The sequence below is a fragment of the Corvus kubaryi genome, unplaced genomic scaffold (genome assembly GCF_017639235.1).
Source record: "Corvus kubaryi isolate FWS band 111438036 unplaced genomic scaffold, C.kubaryi_AGA036_p1.0 37193, whole genome shotgun sequence".
Lineage (NCBI taxonomy): Eukaryota > Metazoa > Chordata > Aves > Passeriformes > Corvidae > Corvus > Corvus kubaryi.
The window spans coordinates 1161971-1178127 of record NW_024581055.1 but is presented as its reverse complement, the minus strand read 5'-3'; the positions used below and the strand labels follow the sequence as shown (position 1 = coordinate 1178127).

Here is a 16157-nt window from a genome sequence, read left to right as displayed (position 1 = left end):
CAAGGAGGACCTGGGAACACCAAGGAGGACCTGGGAACACCAAGGAGAACCTGGGAACACCAAGAAGGACTTGGGAACAGCAAGGAGGACTTGGAAACACCTAGGAGGACATGGAAACACTAAGGAGGACATGGATACACCAAGGAGGACATGGAAACACTAAGGAGGACCTGGGAACACCAAGGAGGACCTGGGAACACCAAGGAGGACACAGAAACACCAAGGAGGACCTGGGAACACTAAGGAGGACATGGATACACCAAGGAGGACATGGAAACACCAAGGAGGACATGGAAACACCAAGGAGGACCTGGGAACACCAAGGAAGATGTGGGAGCACCAAGGAGAACCTGGGAACACCAAGAAGGACTTGGGAACACCAAGGAGGACATGGAAACAGCAAGGAGGACACGGATACACCAAGGAGGACATGGAAACACCAAGGAGGACACGGAGACACCAAGCTGGACGTGTGAATAGAAGAACCCAAGCTATAAATGAGGTTTCTTACCTTTTGGAAACATCAGAAGCTGAGATTAAAAACCCTTTCAGCCACCGAGTTTGTCAAGACAACAAACAGGAACAAAAGCTTTGGAGATCTTCCCTCTCTGTGGATTTTCACGGTTTAAAGAGTGGAACATTCTTCCCAGCGCTGTGGATGTTCCGTGACCTCCAGCTGATTGCCCATGAACATAAACAAAGACAATCCCTGGCTGAAAAATCGGATTTTGGGAGATCTTTGGCTCCAAAACACGACAAGAAGGAGCAGAGTCAAGGAATGATGAGGGGTAGGACAAGACATGATCTCATCTGAACCAGGACCAAGGAGAACGGAGGAGGCAGGAAAACATTTGTCTGCACTTCTCCAGGAGAAGCAGGAATGGCAAAACTGCTGCCAGAAGTCATCCCAAAGGAATTAAAGGAAGATTAAACAGCTGTTAAATCCCAAAAAAGAGCGGGATCATGGAGCAAGGACTCACGAGGAGAACTCTGCTGCTGTGGATGGGAATAGAAGAGGAACGATAGAGGAACCGGCCGGGGGTGAGATTCCCTGGCAAAGCCCAACATCTCCACGGCTCTGGACAAGAGGTCACGGATCCACAAGATTCCAGGGAGATTCCATGTGAGCCAGTCAGCCGGGACACTGCAGAGCGCAGCTTGGCTTGGAGAAGTGAGAGGGTCCATAGGACTCCGGAGTATTGCCAGATGTTTTCTAGGATGAGAGGAAAACGGGCACAGACCTGACACAAAGGAGGAGGGAAAACCAGGAGGAAACAGGGAACAGCTCCTTTGGATCTTTGCCTCCTCCTTGAACTCGGGAAAGTTTCGTTGCCTGTTTTCCAAGCTGGATGGGGCATGGAGCAACCTGGGATAGCGGAATGTGTGCCTGCCCATGGAATGGGATGGGCTTTAAGGCCCTTTCCAACCCAACCCGTTCCGGGATGATTCCATGCTAACGACTCCATGCTAACAATTCCGAGCTGTGTCTGCTGCACCCCTGCTCCCATCTGCTCCCTCCGCTCCACGATCCCGTGTTGGATCTGAGCCAGGATGGGCACAAGCCCTGTCATTCCTGCAGGATTTGCAGGGAGCAGTGGATGAATCCTGGGCAAACAAATCCTCCCCTCCCCAGTTTTTGTTTCCCTGCGGCCTTCGGGGCTGTGTTTCCATAGGAAAACCCCACAGGAGAGGATCTGTCATCCCAGGTGGACTCAGACCTTTGGAGGGGGATGAACTGGCGTTGGGGAATGTCCTCAGCTCCTGGCAACGGAGGAAGGGATGAGGAGCCTGCTCTGAATCCAAAGGCTCTGGCTAAGCTCCAACAGGACCATTCCATTCGTCCTTCCAGGGAAAATCCCAACCAGAATTTGGGGCTGCTTCTCTCTTTCCAGACATCCCAGCTCTGATTCTTCCTCACTAAAATCCTGGAGGGCTGACCCTGGGTATCCAGCAGATCCTGATCCGTACACTCGATCAAGAGCTTGGGATCAGCCCAGGAGTGATGGGAACACACTCTGACAAACAGATCCCGCTGGGCCTTAGTGGCAGTTTTCCCTCTGTTTTGGCGTCACCATTATCCCAATTTTTGCAGGGATGTTGCTCATGCACAGAAGCATCCAGGAAAGAAATGAATCCATTTCTAATCTGCAATTCAAAGGATTTTAAAAAATATTTCTTCCCCCTGCACAACCCTTGTGATTTTTTTATCTACATTTGACTACAGCTTTGATTTATTTAAATCCTAAATAATCCAGTGTTTGACTCATTTCAGTGAGAGCCGCATTTTATGAGGGAGGTTGTGTTTGTTTATAAATAAATTTATGGCTTTTGCCGATTCCTTGAATTTCTGAGGGATTGTCAAGAGTTCTCAATCTTGAGTAATAAACACAAGCAAATAATGAGTCACTGCTTGGGGGTTTTTTGGTATTTTTGCTTTGTTCCAGCAGTGAAATGATAACTCAGAAATGTCTTTGAGCCAGAAAATCGGGAGGGGCAGAAGAAGAGAGCAGGAAAATGGATTAATCTTCATAAATTTGATATTTTGGTAACTCTCATTTGGTGGGAAATGGTTTTGATGAGATTTGATTTCTTTTGATGATGCGAAACAAGAAAAGAACATCACAAATAAATATTGGCTGCCAAAGATTTCTGTTCAGGACGAGAGGGAACGGCCTCAGGCTGGGCCAGGGGAGGCTCAGGGTGGACAGCAGCAGGAATTTCTCCATGGAAAGGGAGGTCAGGCCTTGGAACTGCCCAGGGGGGTTTGGAGTCCCCATCCCTGGAGGCGTCCAAGGAATTCCTGGATGTGGCACTCAGAGCTCTGGTGGGGATCGGGCAGAGATTGGACTCAGTGATCCTGGAGGGCTTCTCTGACCTCTTCAGGGATTCTGTGACCTGCAGCTGCTGGAGAGGAGCTCCAGCTCCTGACAGAACCTCACAGCCACCACGTGCCCCACCAGCTCCGAATCCAAACCTCAGAGATGCCCAAGGGAGGAGATTTTCCCGCTGGGCTTTGGTCAGGCCCTGATCTGTTTGGTTAAAGGTGTGGGATACAAAGTCAGGATCCCACCTGCTCCTCCTGACTTCCTTCAGAGTTCGGGGAAGTTAATCCTTAATCAGCCCTCAGAAGAGCAGCTGCTTGCTGCTGGGGGAGTCTTTCTCCTCATTAGGGTTGGATTAGTTATCCAGAGAAACTGTGGACACTCCACCCCTGGAGGTGTCCAAGGCCAGGTTGGATGGAGCTTGGAGCACCCTGGGACAGTGGGAGGTGTCCCTGCCCATGGCAGAGGGTGGAACGAGGTGCCCTTTAAGGTCCCTTCCAACCCAAACCGTTCCAGGATTCCATGACCCTGTGGAACAGGACATTCAGAGGGCAGAGTGAGGAACAATTCCCAGTTTTAAGAAAAGGCTGAAGGCGCTTTGCAGGAGCACCCGCAGAAAGGGAGGGCTGAGTTATCCACCCTGGGAACCGATTTCAGCCACAAACCCTCCCCCGGGATCTGCCAACTCCATACCCTTGGTGGTTCCCTCTCCACCACCCCCTCTGGAAGAACAGGAATGTCGCACATTCCGATAGCCGCGCTTCCCACCCTAAAATTGCACCAATTCCTGCCTTGCTCCTGGGACTCAGGGAAAGGAGAGGAGAATCCCTGCCTGCACCCATGAGCTGTTAACCCTCCCCACCCCAGAGCAGCATTTTGCCAAGGAATGAGAATTCCCAAGGGAAGAAGGGCACGGGATTGGTTGTACCCAACGCGACCTTTCGCCAACGGGTCGCGGGGCCTTTCCCAACCCCGTGTGTGTCACCAGGCAGATCCACAGGCAGAGAACAAACCAAACCCAAGCCGCTGACCCCCAGGGTGGCTTGTCCCCCCCCAGGACGATGGCACCGCACCCTCCCTGCACGACTCTTGCTTTCCTGGGGGACACTCCCGTCCTCATCGGCTGCCCACGCGCTCCAAGGGATGCAAGGACCACGTGGGGCTTCGCAGCCCTCCCTGGCGAGCTCCCAGGATCTCTGGTGTCCAGCAGGCCTGGAGAGCTCTGGCTTTGTTGTCACCAGGAAAACGTGGATCGCGGAATTCAGGGATGGGATCACCCGCTGGCCACGTTGGCGGCTCACTTTTTTTCCCCCCCCAAATAACTTAATCTCTCATTCCACAGAACAGAGAAACTGCATGGAAACCCTTGGAATCCGCTGCGTGGCCTGATGGTCTTTTCCCACTAAATGCTCTCCAGGAACCTTTTCCATCCTTCGGCTGAATTCTTTATCTCCTCCTGCCTTTACATCACTGTCTCTCTCTCCTCTTCCACAAGGACCGTGGGTCTGTCTCCGTCGTAAAGCCCGGAGCCATTCAGGTATTCCTCGTCTTTATTGTACTGCTCCGGGCCGGAGGAAGGCATGGAATTCTCCGAAATGGAGCCATTTTTCACATAACCCGGCAAATTCCGGTGGCCGTTGAGGGTCCCTGGAATCAGTCTCGTGTTGAGGTGGAGGGCGAGCGCCCCTCTCGTGGCTACATTTGTGATGCTGGTGTGGGAAACCATTGGTCCATAACTGTAGGTTGTGCTCCCACTCCGGGCTTTCCTTTTAAAGTCAAGTGCTAAAGTCCACCTGCTCCATGACTTCTTTATTTCTGCTTGGACCTGAGGGAACAAAAGGGGGGGGGAAAAAAAAAAACGTGAGTGGGAGAAGAGAAATTCCAGAAAAATGTGGTATCCCTAGACGGAATGGGCGGGAAACTCTGTGGGGACCTGGAATTTCAGGGTCTTGGTGGGTCCTTTCCAACTCAGGAGATTCTGTGATTCCAGGGAATTGGAAAGAACAATGAATTCACATTAAATCTGCCCTTTCCAGATGAAATATTGGACACGGGGAAGTTTGAGTGGCTGAAAACATCTGGATGGAAAGGTGGGATAGCTCTATCCAAGGGTTAAGGGATGGACAGCAGCACATCCAGGAGGGAATCGTCTCAACGTCCCATGAAAATCAAGTGTGAGTGGGAAAACCACCTTGAGAGGCACCTGAATCCCAAGAAATTTCCCTAGAATGGGAATTTTAGGGGTCTAAAGTAAAGGTTGCTAAAGTTAGGATGAGATCCATTCCCCTTAGATTTTATCCTGGTTTTATGCGCAGAACATAAACAGAGATTTTGTAGTTTTATTTCCCCTTAAAATCCATAAATTTAGGTCATAAATTCCCCTTAAAATTCACAGATTTAGGTCATAAATTCCCCTTAAAAATCCATAAATTCCCCTTAAAATCCATAAATTTTACTTTATGCCTGTCCGTGGAAGTTCTTCCCTGGGGGTGCAGCCACTTTATTAATTAGCAGCAATAGAGGGAATTAATGGAAATAAAGATATTAAACTACATTATTCTGGAAGTAGGAATAAAGGTCAAAAGATCCTGGAAAAATCCAGAGTTTTTTGGTTAATCAGCGACTCTATCAATCCGTTTTTCTTAATTTGAAAGGAAGGAGCACTAAGCAGCACTTGTGCTGGGAAACCAAAAATTCCACTTTTTTTTCTCCATTTGCTGCTTCCAGTAGCTCATTTATCGGTGCCGTATTGACCTGGGGGTTTTCCACCAGGAAAAAAAAAAGGGGATTTGAATTTTTTATGCGGACTTGAATTTTTTATGCGGACTGGGAGATCTTGGACCGCAAAATAAGGTTGTTTGTTGTGGAAAAATGAGGATGTGCTGATGTGCATCCATCTGGGTGTGGAATTAACCCAAGAAAGGAGGGAATTAAGATGTTCGTGACTCACCTCTCCATTGCAAAAACAGTATATGATGGCAACAAAAAATCCCTGGAAGGAAGAGGAAACGACAAATTAACGGGAATTTTGGGAAATTTGGGTCTCTTTTCTGCCCAGCACCCCCAGGTTTCTCTGAGATCAGGGACACTCCAAACCTGCTGTGGAAAATGCGTGTGAGAAATCTGGGATTGTTCAGTGGGGCAGGAGAGGGAAACAGAGAAAATTCCCTGACGGACTCCTGGTGGACAAGGAGCTGTCCCGGAGCCAGCAGAGTGTCCTGGGGGACAAGAGGCCAATGGGATCCTGGAGTGCACTGGGAAGAGCATTTTTTGTGGGACACAGTGACCCCTTTTGTGTTGTGTTTTGCTAAGAGAAACCATTTGAGTCTAAAATATTTTCAAATCCCCCCGAGAACGAAATCTGGTGTCTTGTAAACCCAGCCCTGCACCCAAAAGCCTTGCACCCAACATTTCCCTCCTCTCCCCATTGAAATTCCCATGGTTTCCCAGAGTTCCAGTACCTGGAAAGAGTTGAACAGCATTTCATAGTGCATTTGAACTTGCCAAAGAATCCCTGACACGTCTGTGTATGGCATAGCCATGAAAACAATATAGTGAACGCCAAACAGAGGCATAAGGACGAGGGTAGATTTCAGCAGCTTCCTGCAGGGAAAAAAAAGGGATACAGCAGGAATTAGGGCATGGATGAACCTCCCCAACATCACCAGCCTGGCCAGGTTTGTCACTGGGCACGAGCTGCTCGTGGTTTTCTCTCCTTGTTCCCCTTGGGTATCAGGTGTTTCCACAGGCGCCGTGGAATTCCACCTGGAATTCCAAGCTGTTGCGCCTCCTATGGGATGTGACACCAGCCAGGCCATGCCCCAGCGTGTGCCAGTCCAACCCTCAACGCGTCCCCGTGTGATGCTGGAGGTGACAACGCTGAGATGCATTTTCCAGCCTCAGACCAACTCCAAGGCTGGGTCAGGATCGCAGGTGGAAAGGAATGAAAGGAATGTGTGCTGCAATTGCAGCCCTCAGGTTCCAACAGCCACCACATCCCCTCATCCCTAAAGGAGGCTTCTCCATCCTCAACCCACAGCAGCTGATCCTGCCTGAGCAGGAGGTTGGAGAATTGACTTCCAGAGGTCGCTTCCAACCTCAACCACTCCGTTGAGGCAAGGCAGGAAAATCCACCCAGGACCAGTGGCTCCAGTGCAATGAGCAGGGCTGGAGGAGAGGGAAGGGAATTAGGAGTGGAATTACTCCCGATGTCCAGGGGAAGAGGACAGGGCAGAGGTGACCACTCTTAGGAGGTGCTTTGGGCCTCAGCATCACTTGGAAAAGCTCCTTTTTCAGGAAGAACTCCAGCTCAGCACAGGATCTGTGTTGGGAACTCCAAGGAGGCACCACAGCCCGGTGTACTTGGCTGGGCTGGCTGCAGAAGGAATCAGCTTTGCCTGGAAGTGACATTAATTGAGGGATTAAACCTTGTGCCAGGAGTTCCAGCAAGTCCCCGAGTGCAGCAGGGATCGGGAAGAACAGGAATCACTCCCAGAAAACCCCGGCACCGCCTCTTGTCCAGCGACTGCAAACCACCAAGGGAGCTTTAAAAGGAACAGGGCCCATCCAAACCATAATTAATGGCAAAGCTTCAGCCAGGGAGAAGTAAATAAATGGATAAATAAGAGCCCTGACAGGGCAGCGAGGAAAACTGGGAGGTGTTTTCCTGCCAAATCTCCCTCCTGCCTCAGACGTGTGTTTGGAGAGGGAGGTGGGAGCAATGAGCTCATGGTTTACATCCCGAATCATTGCCCTCTCCCCCCTTCCCAGGTGTCTTGTTGGGCAGTCCAGGAGATCCCAAGAAGCCTTGGGAGCTCTCAAGCAGCCGTGGTGTCCCAGCACTCCGATTTTTCCATCCTGTTTTTGAGCAGGCTACAAATAACCTGAATTATCAAGGGAGACGAGCTGGCAGAACAAAGGAAAACCAAACAAAAAACAGAACGAAATTGGAGTCTTTTTTTCCGTTCAGCTGAGGCACTGAAACACCAGCTCAAGGGCAGGTTTAACAAATAGGCCAAGCTTTACAAAGCACAGGAGGGAAAAAAATATAAGCAAATAAACTGATACAAGTTTTATGGCCTTCAACAGCACAAAGAAGGTTTTGTTTTTGCACTTTTGGTTCAAAAACTGGCTGAAGAGCTGGAATTCCTCCCTAACCTCCAGCAGGTTGGATTCGAAAGGCTTAGGAGAGGTTTAAATGGCTCTGATTCATCCTGCATCACCACACTCAGACAACAACAACCTTCTCACCTTATTTTAGGTGGCTCCAGTGTCACCCTGGGCTTTCTCCATAGCCAGAGGGGTGAACCGAGGACTTCGTCCCACCCCAGAAAAGCGGACAGGGCAGGTGACACTCACCTGTACTGTTGTCTCGAGTCGCACCTCCCTGCATTCGTCTCTCGGAGCTTGGTTGCGAGGACTCTGATAATATTGATAAAGAGAATAAAATTTACCTGCGAGGGGAAGAAAACAAACAACAAAGAAAGGAGAGCTGTTGAAAAGTGGCGAGAACGGTGGAGTCGTTCAGTTGATGCTTCCCCCAGGTGAGGCAGGGGCTGCGACGGCAGAGGAAGCTCCTCCTGTGGAAGGGATGAGCATCCCGGGAATGATCGCAGGGGTTTTAACCTTCAGGGAGGATATGGAATGGCTCAAAGGTGCGGGCATCTCACATGGAAACACCTGAGCCAGCCAGCCCAGCAGGCACCTGGAGAAGGCCAAAATGAAGTTTTATTTGTCTTCCACAGCCCAGCTGGGGCTGAGATCCCCTCAGGATACCAGGAGCGCTCATAGGATGTCTTCCCACATTTCCACGTGCAACAGGAAAGAGGAACGAGCCAAATGCACCACGGGGAAGCCACAGAGTGGACCTAACTGGAGATGACAGCTCAAGAATGCAGAAGGGCAACAAAACTGCTGGATTTCTCCCAAATTTCTACCGCCAACTTCCTCTGGGAAGTGTTTAGGATGGAGCAGATAAGGACAATCAGGGAATATCATCAAGTTCCTTTCAGGGAGACACATCTGTGAACCCAACTCGTGGCCAACTGCTCAAGAGAATTCCAGTGGTGCTTGACCACCTTGGAAAAGGCTGCCCTGGGAAGAGGTGGGATCCCCATCCCGGGACATGGTGGAGTCCCGTGTGGATGTGGCACTTGGGGACAAGGGATAGTGGTGACCATGGTGGTGCTGGGGGAATGGTTGGACTCGATGTGGGAGAACTTTTCCAACCTTCATGACTCCGTGATTCCGGCCGTGTCCTACAGGAACACGCTCACGCAGGAAGATGTAACGGCAACGCCTCATGGAGAGGAATTCCCATTGGAACCCTCATTGGGCAATTCCCATCTTTTTAGAGCTCTTTGGAGCTTGGTTTCCCTGGATTCCACCTTCTGCTGGCCCAGCCAAACCCATCCATGGGATTATGGCAGGGACAAGGGAAGAACCATCCCGTAACTGCACCGAGCAGCTCCATGGTCCCGGAAAATGCTGTTTCCTATGGATTCCTCTGGAGGCTCCAGCGCTTCAAGACACCAAATTACCCCACCACACACAGGCTTGGAATTTTAGGGAGGGACCATGGTGAACCTCAAGCTGGATAGTCCAGGAGACCTCCTTGGATTCATTTTGGTTGGAGCCAGAGCAGATCCAGGTTCCAGCGTTTCCATGACGGAGATCCCAGCACAACCAGTGGAGAGTGGTTCCAATGGTTAATTATCCTGCCTGGTAAAACCAGGAATTCCCTGAGCTGCTGAACCAGCAGGGCCTGGTTTGCCATGGCTTTGCCGCCTGCGGTTGGATTCCTTCTCCTTTAACGAGGTGCAGGTTCATTTGGAACTATTCTGCATAATAAACCGGGAAAGGTCCTGTCACACCCTTTCCCTCACTGGGATAGGAGTGAAATTTCCCTCCCATATCCATTTCCCCGTTTTCATGAGGTTTGTGGGAATTTTACATCCCTGCAACCCCATTCCCCGTGCTCCATTTGGTTGAAATTTCCTGGCTGGCAGAGGAATTCTAAGGGAGGAGTGGATAGACCGACGGGCAGGGAAGCACAGAGCCTGGGGGCACTTAATTCCTTGGAAATCAATCTGGAAGGGAAAAACCAAGCAGGTTTTATGTCTCTATAGGAGCTTTTCCAGCTTTAAAGGCTCCAAAGTGGGATCTTATTCTGCATTTGTCGGCAAAATTAAAGATTCCCCACTTTATCAAACCCAGGAGGGAAACTCTTCTGATTTCCCCAAACGCGCTAAATTTGAAAAGAAATCCAGACAAAGGAATCGCACCCAAATTAGCAGAAAGTGGAGGGATTTTAAACAGCTCAGCCTCCAAAATCTCATCCAGAAAATGCAGGACCTGGTCCAGCAACGTGGGAATGGCAGAAGCAGCCAAGCGAACAATATGAACCCACAGAAATTAAACAGACACAACCCACAGAATATTTTTGCATAATAAACAGCTGCATTTGCAAATTGCCAGGGCACAGGCACAGCCTCCTGGAGAAACCTTATTTTTCCAAGGATGAGCCTCAATTGGGCTCTTTCTCCTCTGCTAATTGGCCTTCAAATGAAATGCGACAGGGTTGCTGGAATTCGTTTAATTGGACCATCTGAACTTTCTTCTCCAGCCTCCGCTGTTCCATTCCCAAAGATGTGGTCTCGGTGATGCGTTTCTTCCAAGGAATTGCTGGGGCCAGGTGGAGAATTTCCAGCGAAAGGATGAAATCCAGCCCCTCCCCCCCAAATCCCAAAAGTCTCACCTAACGGCACAGATGGGCACATCCACCTTGGAAAAATTCCTGCTCTTTGTGTGTCTGCTGCTCTTCTCACCCACACTGAGCATCTTCCAAGGCCTCCTGATTCGGGAGGCAGAGCCAGATTCCAAACTCTCCGGACTGTGGAGAGATTCCTACCGAATCCACTCATGGATGAGCGGAAAGGGGGATGGGATGGGATTTGTGGGAGTGGATGAGCTCTTTCACATGGATTCCATCAGGAGATGGAGAAGCCCAAGTAAATAGAGGCGGGGAGAAAGAGGGGAATTAATGGATTCATAGAAAGCAGGTTTAGCTAATTAGGACAGGGTTGACTTGGTGCAGATAATTAAATCTTGTAAGGACCTCTCCAGCTTTGGAGAGCTTCTCCTGTGTTGGGATAATGTCACTTGGATCCTTTCTTTCCCTCCTGGCTCGGGGTTGGAATAATTCACCCTCAGTGACTGAAGATCCAATCAAAGCTGAGATGGTTTCATTTCCTTCCCACCTCTGAGGCTTTCCAAGCTTTTATCAGTTCAGAAAGAATGGGATGATCCCAAACCTTGCCTGGGAAACGCTTTGGTCCAGCTACAGAACCGAAATTCCATCTCTTCCCACTGGGGAGAACGTGCTACAAACCCTGGGAGCTTCCAGGATTGTCTGGGTTGGAAATATTGCCTTGAATGTTGGTTTCATTACTGATTTTAGGGTCTTATCCCTAAAAATGTGGGGTTTTTCTCTCCTTGGAGTGGCTCGGAAACCCCTTCTGCTGTATTCAGCCACCAGAATTCCAGGTGGGACAAACATAAACCCCTCAAAGTGGATATGTAGGGATTTTTATAAGGCAGGATTTGGGTTAACAGGGAGATTAGAGTAGGAAATCCTGGATCAGCTCTTCCCAAGGGCCTCCCACCCCTCACTCACCCCATACTCACCACGATAGCTGCCAGGATGGGCACCTGAATAATCCACTTTAAATTGCCAGCACTCAAGTCCCAACACCTGAGGAGAGATGGACATCCCGTCAGGAAAGCATCGGAAGGGCAACGCTCCAGGGTTTTGTTGGGAAAAATCCCCCTGGACAGAGGAATTCCTCCAAAGCCTGGTCTAAGGACTTGGTCTAAGCCTGCCTGCACTCTGTGAGACTTTGGAATATCCCTTTCCCTGCTGTTCTACTGCTAAAAATGAGAGTATTCCTACGGTTGGGATGGTTCTGCTCTCCGGAGGGTGAAGCTCTTTCCAGCTCTTCCCACACTCATCCAGACTTGTCCCTTCCAGGCAGGAACGGATCCTTTTCCACTTCTTCACTTCCTCACCAGAAAAAATCCCTACATTTAAAGTGATCCAGGTTTCATGAACACGGGGGAGGCTGAACGGATGTAGGATCACAGAATCCTGGAATGGGTCGGGTTGGAAGGGACATTAAAGATGATTTCATTCCAAATCCCTGCCACGGGAGAGAGGTTGCTCCAAGCCCCGTCCAACTGGATTTGGGATGGGGCAGCCGCAGTTTCTCTGGCACCCTGTGCCAGGGCCTCCTCACCCTCACAGGGAAGAATTTTTCTCACTATCCCATCCATCCCCACCCTCTGGCAGTGGGAAGCCATTGCTTGTGTCCTGTCCCTCCAGTTCCTGATGAATAATCCCTCTCCAGCTTCCCTGTAGGCCTCTTCAATCCTGGCTACATCCCTGCTCACGGCAGGGGGTTGGATTAAATGACCTTTCAAGGTCCTTTCCAACCCGACCATTCCATGATTCCCCCTTGGAATAAGCCTGGGGCCAGGTGGTGTCTGACACGCGGGGACAGTGCTGGGCTTCCACACCCGCTTCCCGGGCTTCCTTCACCCCTGCCCTTGAAGGGACACCCAGCCAAGCCCCGTGAAATCTTTCTCTCCATCCACCTTCAGTCCTTATCCCAGTGAGGACTGGAAGTGCCAGTTGGTGACGTGGATATTGGGATGTTGGGATGTTGGGATCCAGTCCTCCTCTGCCAAGAAGGGACGGGCACTCTTTGCTCCCAGGAGTTTCCAGAAGCCATTGGAAAAGGTGACTCAGTGTGAATTACTCTGCTGGAATTCTCTCCAGCCACGGAGATGGGAATGCCACAGGCTTTTCCTTATCCCATCCAGGTAACCTGACATGGCAGCCGCAGTTTTCCCAGGCCAGCTTCTCAGGGAAAGCGAGGCCTGAAAACCCTCGGTGCTCCCTGGAAACCTCTGTGAGGATGAGCCGGTGTCACAGATGTGTCACCCTTCAGTAGCTCTGCTGATCCGCCCATCCCACCCTGGAGCTGAAATCCCCTGTGGAAAGTAGTGTCTTCCCAGGGAAAGCCATTTGGGAATGCCTGGGGACCCTCTGCTGGAGGATCCTGGGCGCACGGAAGCTGTTGTGTGGTCAAGCCTGTGAATTTTGGGGGAAAGACCAGGCTGGATGAGGCTTGGAGCAACCTGGGACAGTGGGAGGTGTCCCTGCCCATGGCAGGGGTGGAACGGGATGAGCTTTAAGGTCTCTTCCAACCCAAACCTTGCTGGGATTGTAAAATCCATGGAGGAGTTACAGCTTCACCATCCCCCCACACCAAACTTCTCCAAGTGTGCTGCAGCTGCTGTGTCCCAAATTCATTCCCGCTCATTCCGGATTTTAAGGATCCCTGTCTTGTCCCTGCCCAGCTGTGACACCGTCCCTTTATCCCCAGGGATAACAACTGCAGCTATTCCCAGTCATTGAATCCCGAAAAACGAAAGGAAAAATTATCCTTCCCTTCCATCCACCACCCTCCTCCGAAAGTGAATGACGTCAGAGTAGAATTCCAGCTTTGCCTGGTTCTTTTTCCCTTTGAATTCACCCACAAATCCCAGAAAAACGTTGCAGATAAAAGGGAGAGAAGCAAACCCAGGGGGACTTACTCTGTGTCGGCCAGAGTGGCTCTGACGCTGGCCCACACTGTGACAAACACAGCAGGGAGTCCTGCAAGAGAACACAGGTGACACGGGGTCAGTGGGGATCCGAGGGCTCTGGCACCAAAATTCCAGGTGGAGTGGGTTGGGGGAAAGGGGAAGGAGCAGTTTTTAATAATCCCGGCATAACCAAGGCTTGGAAAGGCTGAGCTTTCACGTCTAGGAGCGGAACGATCCCATTTGGAGTGCTCATGACAGAGACACTGAGGGGCTGGAGTGTGTTCAGGGAAGGGAACGGAGCTGGGAAGGGGCTGGAGAATTCCTGAGGGAGCTGGGAAGGGGCTCAGGCTGGAGCAGAGGAGGCTCAGGGGGGACCTTGTGGCTCTGCACAAGTCCCTGACAGGAGGGGGAAGCCGGGGGGGTCGGGCTCTGCTGCCAGGGAACAGGGACAGGAGGAGAGGGAATGACCAGGGGAGGCTCAGGGTGGATATTGGAAAAATTCCTCCTGGAAAGGGCTGTCCGGCCCTGGCACAGCTGCCCAGGGCAGGGGTGGAGTCCCCATTGCTGGAGGGATTTAACAGCCCTGTGGATGTGGCACTTGGGGACACGGTCAGGGGTGGCCTTGGCAGTGCTGGGGGATGGTTGGACTCGATGGTCTCTGAGGCCTGAGAGTGCTGGAACCTGAGAGACTGAAACTGGGCCTGGCCAACTCATCCCATGGGAAGCAGAGAACTCTGCTCTGGAGCTAGGCTGGGAGAGCTGGGAATGTTCCCCTGGAGAAGGGAAGGACACAGGGAGAGCTCCGAGACCCTTGCAGGGCCTAAAGGGGCTCCAGGAGAGCTGCAGAGGGACTGGGGACAAGGCCTGGAGGGACAGGAGCCAGGGAATGGCTTCCCAGTGCCAGAGGGCAGCGATGGATAGGAGATTGGGAATTGGGAATTGCTGGCTGGGAGGGTGGGCAGGGGCTGGGCTGGAATTGCCAGAGCAGCTGTGGCTGCCCCTGGATCCCTGGCAGTGCCCAAGGCCAGGCTGGACATTGGGGCTGGGAGCAGCCTGGGACAGTGGGAGGTGTCCCTGCCCATGGAATGGGGTGGGAATGGGATGATCCTTACGACTGCTTCCAAACCAAACCATTCCCTGATTCCGTGATTCCAGTGGTTTTATGCAGTACACCTTTCCCAAGATATTTCCTTCCTTCCTTCACATCAAGGAAAAGTGGATCAGGAGTCAGGCTCAGGCCGTTTCTCCCAGAAAATCCCTGGATGGATTGGAAGCTCTGTTAAATGCAAGAGAGCTGCTGCACGAAGCAGAGACAGGCTAAAATTTAGGATTATGCTTCCAAAATATCCAGCCAAAGGTTCATTCCCAAATAAACCATCCTGATTTCACCACAGCTACCCCGGGCCATCATCTTTTCCCTGTGAAACGTGGAAAAAAATCTCCCCAATATCCAAATGCAACCCTGTATTTATTTTTTTAGGGTCCAGTTATTTGTACAACCGAGTCCCCTACTGGCTTCCCTTAAAAAGCAGGATCCAATCCACAGTAGCTTCCACAAATTCGGGAAGAATGACCCCTTTCAGGTGGAAAAAAAATTATTAAAAAATAAATAAAGGCGACATTTATCAGCGGGGACTGTGAAGAGGCTGTTCCCAGTCTAAGCTCACTGGGGCTCGGGGATAAGCCCAGGCTTAACTTTCAGCATGCACTTAAGTCTCATTAGGGTGCTTAAAGGTTTTCCTGACCACGGGGTGTGGAGCAGGGGCGGCTGTGTCCCAGTCCCCAGGACAACGGGGCCCTTATCCGGGCCGGGAGCTGGGAATGCCGGGGTAATCTAAGAAAGCATAAATAATTAAACACAGAGCCTCACTCAGGCCCAGCGCTCCTACAAAGCCACATTTGTAAGGAATTCATCCCGCTCCACAATTCCCTGGGCTGCTGGCACTGGGAAGAAAATCCTTGACCTGTAGCACTGGGAACTTGGAGCGAGGGAAGTGAGGGCTCCATCGGGGAAGGTGCTGATTCCTTGTGACAGGCACCGGCTCTTTCCTCCTCCCTGGTATCCATGTGCCCATGGAAAGGAGGGCAGGCTCTGGAATATCAGCAAAGGTTGAAATGGATTGGATTTTTCGGTGCTGTTCCAGTTTATATCCACTGAGGAATACTTTTCCATGCCGAAAGGCTGGCAGTGGAATACTGGATATTCCCACTACCGCGAAGCTCCAAATCTGAAGGATGGATTTTTTGGGATTTGGACATATTTGACAGGAATTTGTTCTTCTCTCGCCTGTCCTGAGCTCCAGAGGAGACACAATTCCCACTCTTACTAATCCCGTGCCAAGTTTGAGCTCCCAAGCAACAATAAAATACCCAGGGGAAAAGAGGGGGAAAAGAGTTATCCCTAAAAATCCCAATGTGTACAGGGATGGATGGATGATGGATGTGGGATGGATGGATGGAACAATGGATGGATGGAACAATGGATGGATGGAATGATGGATGGATGGATGGATGGATGGATGGAGGGAGGGATGGATGGATGGAGGGAGGGATGATGGATGGATGGATGGATGGATGGATGGATGGATGGATGGAGGGATGATGGATGGATGGATGGATGGATGGATGGATGGATGGAATGATGGATGGATGGATGGATGGAGGGAGGGATGATGGATGGATGGATGG

The 16157-nt window shown here is 50.9% G+C and overlaps 1 protein-coding gene across 18 annotated transcripts in view; it reads right to left on the bottom strand.

Annotated features, from left to right (window-relative positions):
• The window catches only part of PTH1R (parathyroid hormone 1 receptor), a 40118-nt gene that overhangs the window by 3778 nt on the left and 20183 nt on the right, over nucleotides 1–16157 (bottom strand). Inside the window, exons 6-13 of one of the 18 annotated variants that reach the window (XM_042022320.1) lie at nucleotides 13479–13539; nucleotides 11508–11574; nucleotides 8181–8275; nucleotides 6284–6425; nucleotides 5773–5814; nucleotides 351–4647; nucleotides 271–310; nucleotides 11–230 (exon numbers count right to left, since the gene is read on the bottom strand). In XM_042022320.1, coding sequence (XP_041878254.1) covers nucleotides 4285–4647; nucleotides 5773–5814; nucleotides 6284–6425; nucleotides 8181–8275; nucleotides 11508–11574; nucleotides 13479–13539 — 770 coding nt within the window. In that variant the 3' untranslated portion in view covers nucleotides 11–230; nucleotides 271–310; nucleotides 351–4284. Of the gene's footprint in view, nucleotides 1–10; nucleotides 311–350; nucleotides 4648–5772; nucleotides 5815–6283; nucleotides 6426–8180; nucleotides 8276–11507; nucleotides 11575–13478; nucleotides 13540–16157 lie in introns of all 18 variants that reach the window. The other 17 variants (XM_042022327.1, XM_042022322.1, XM_042022329.1 and 14 more) reach the window with 17 other exon arrangements.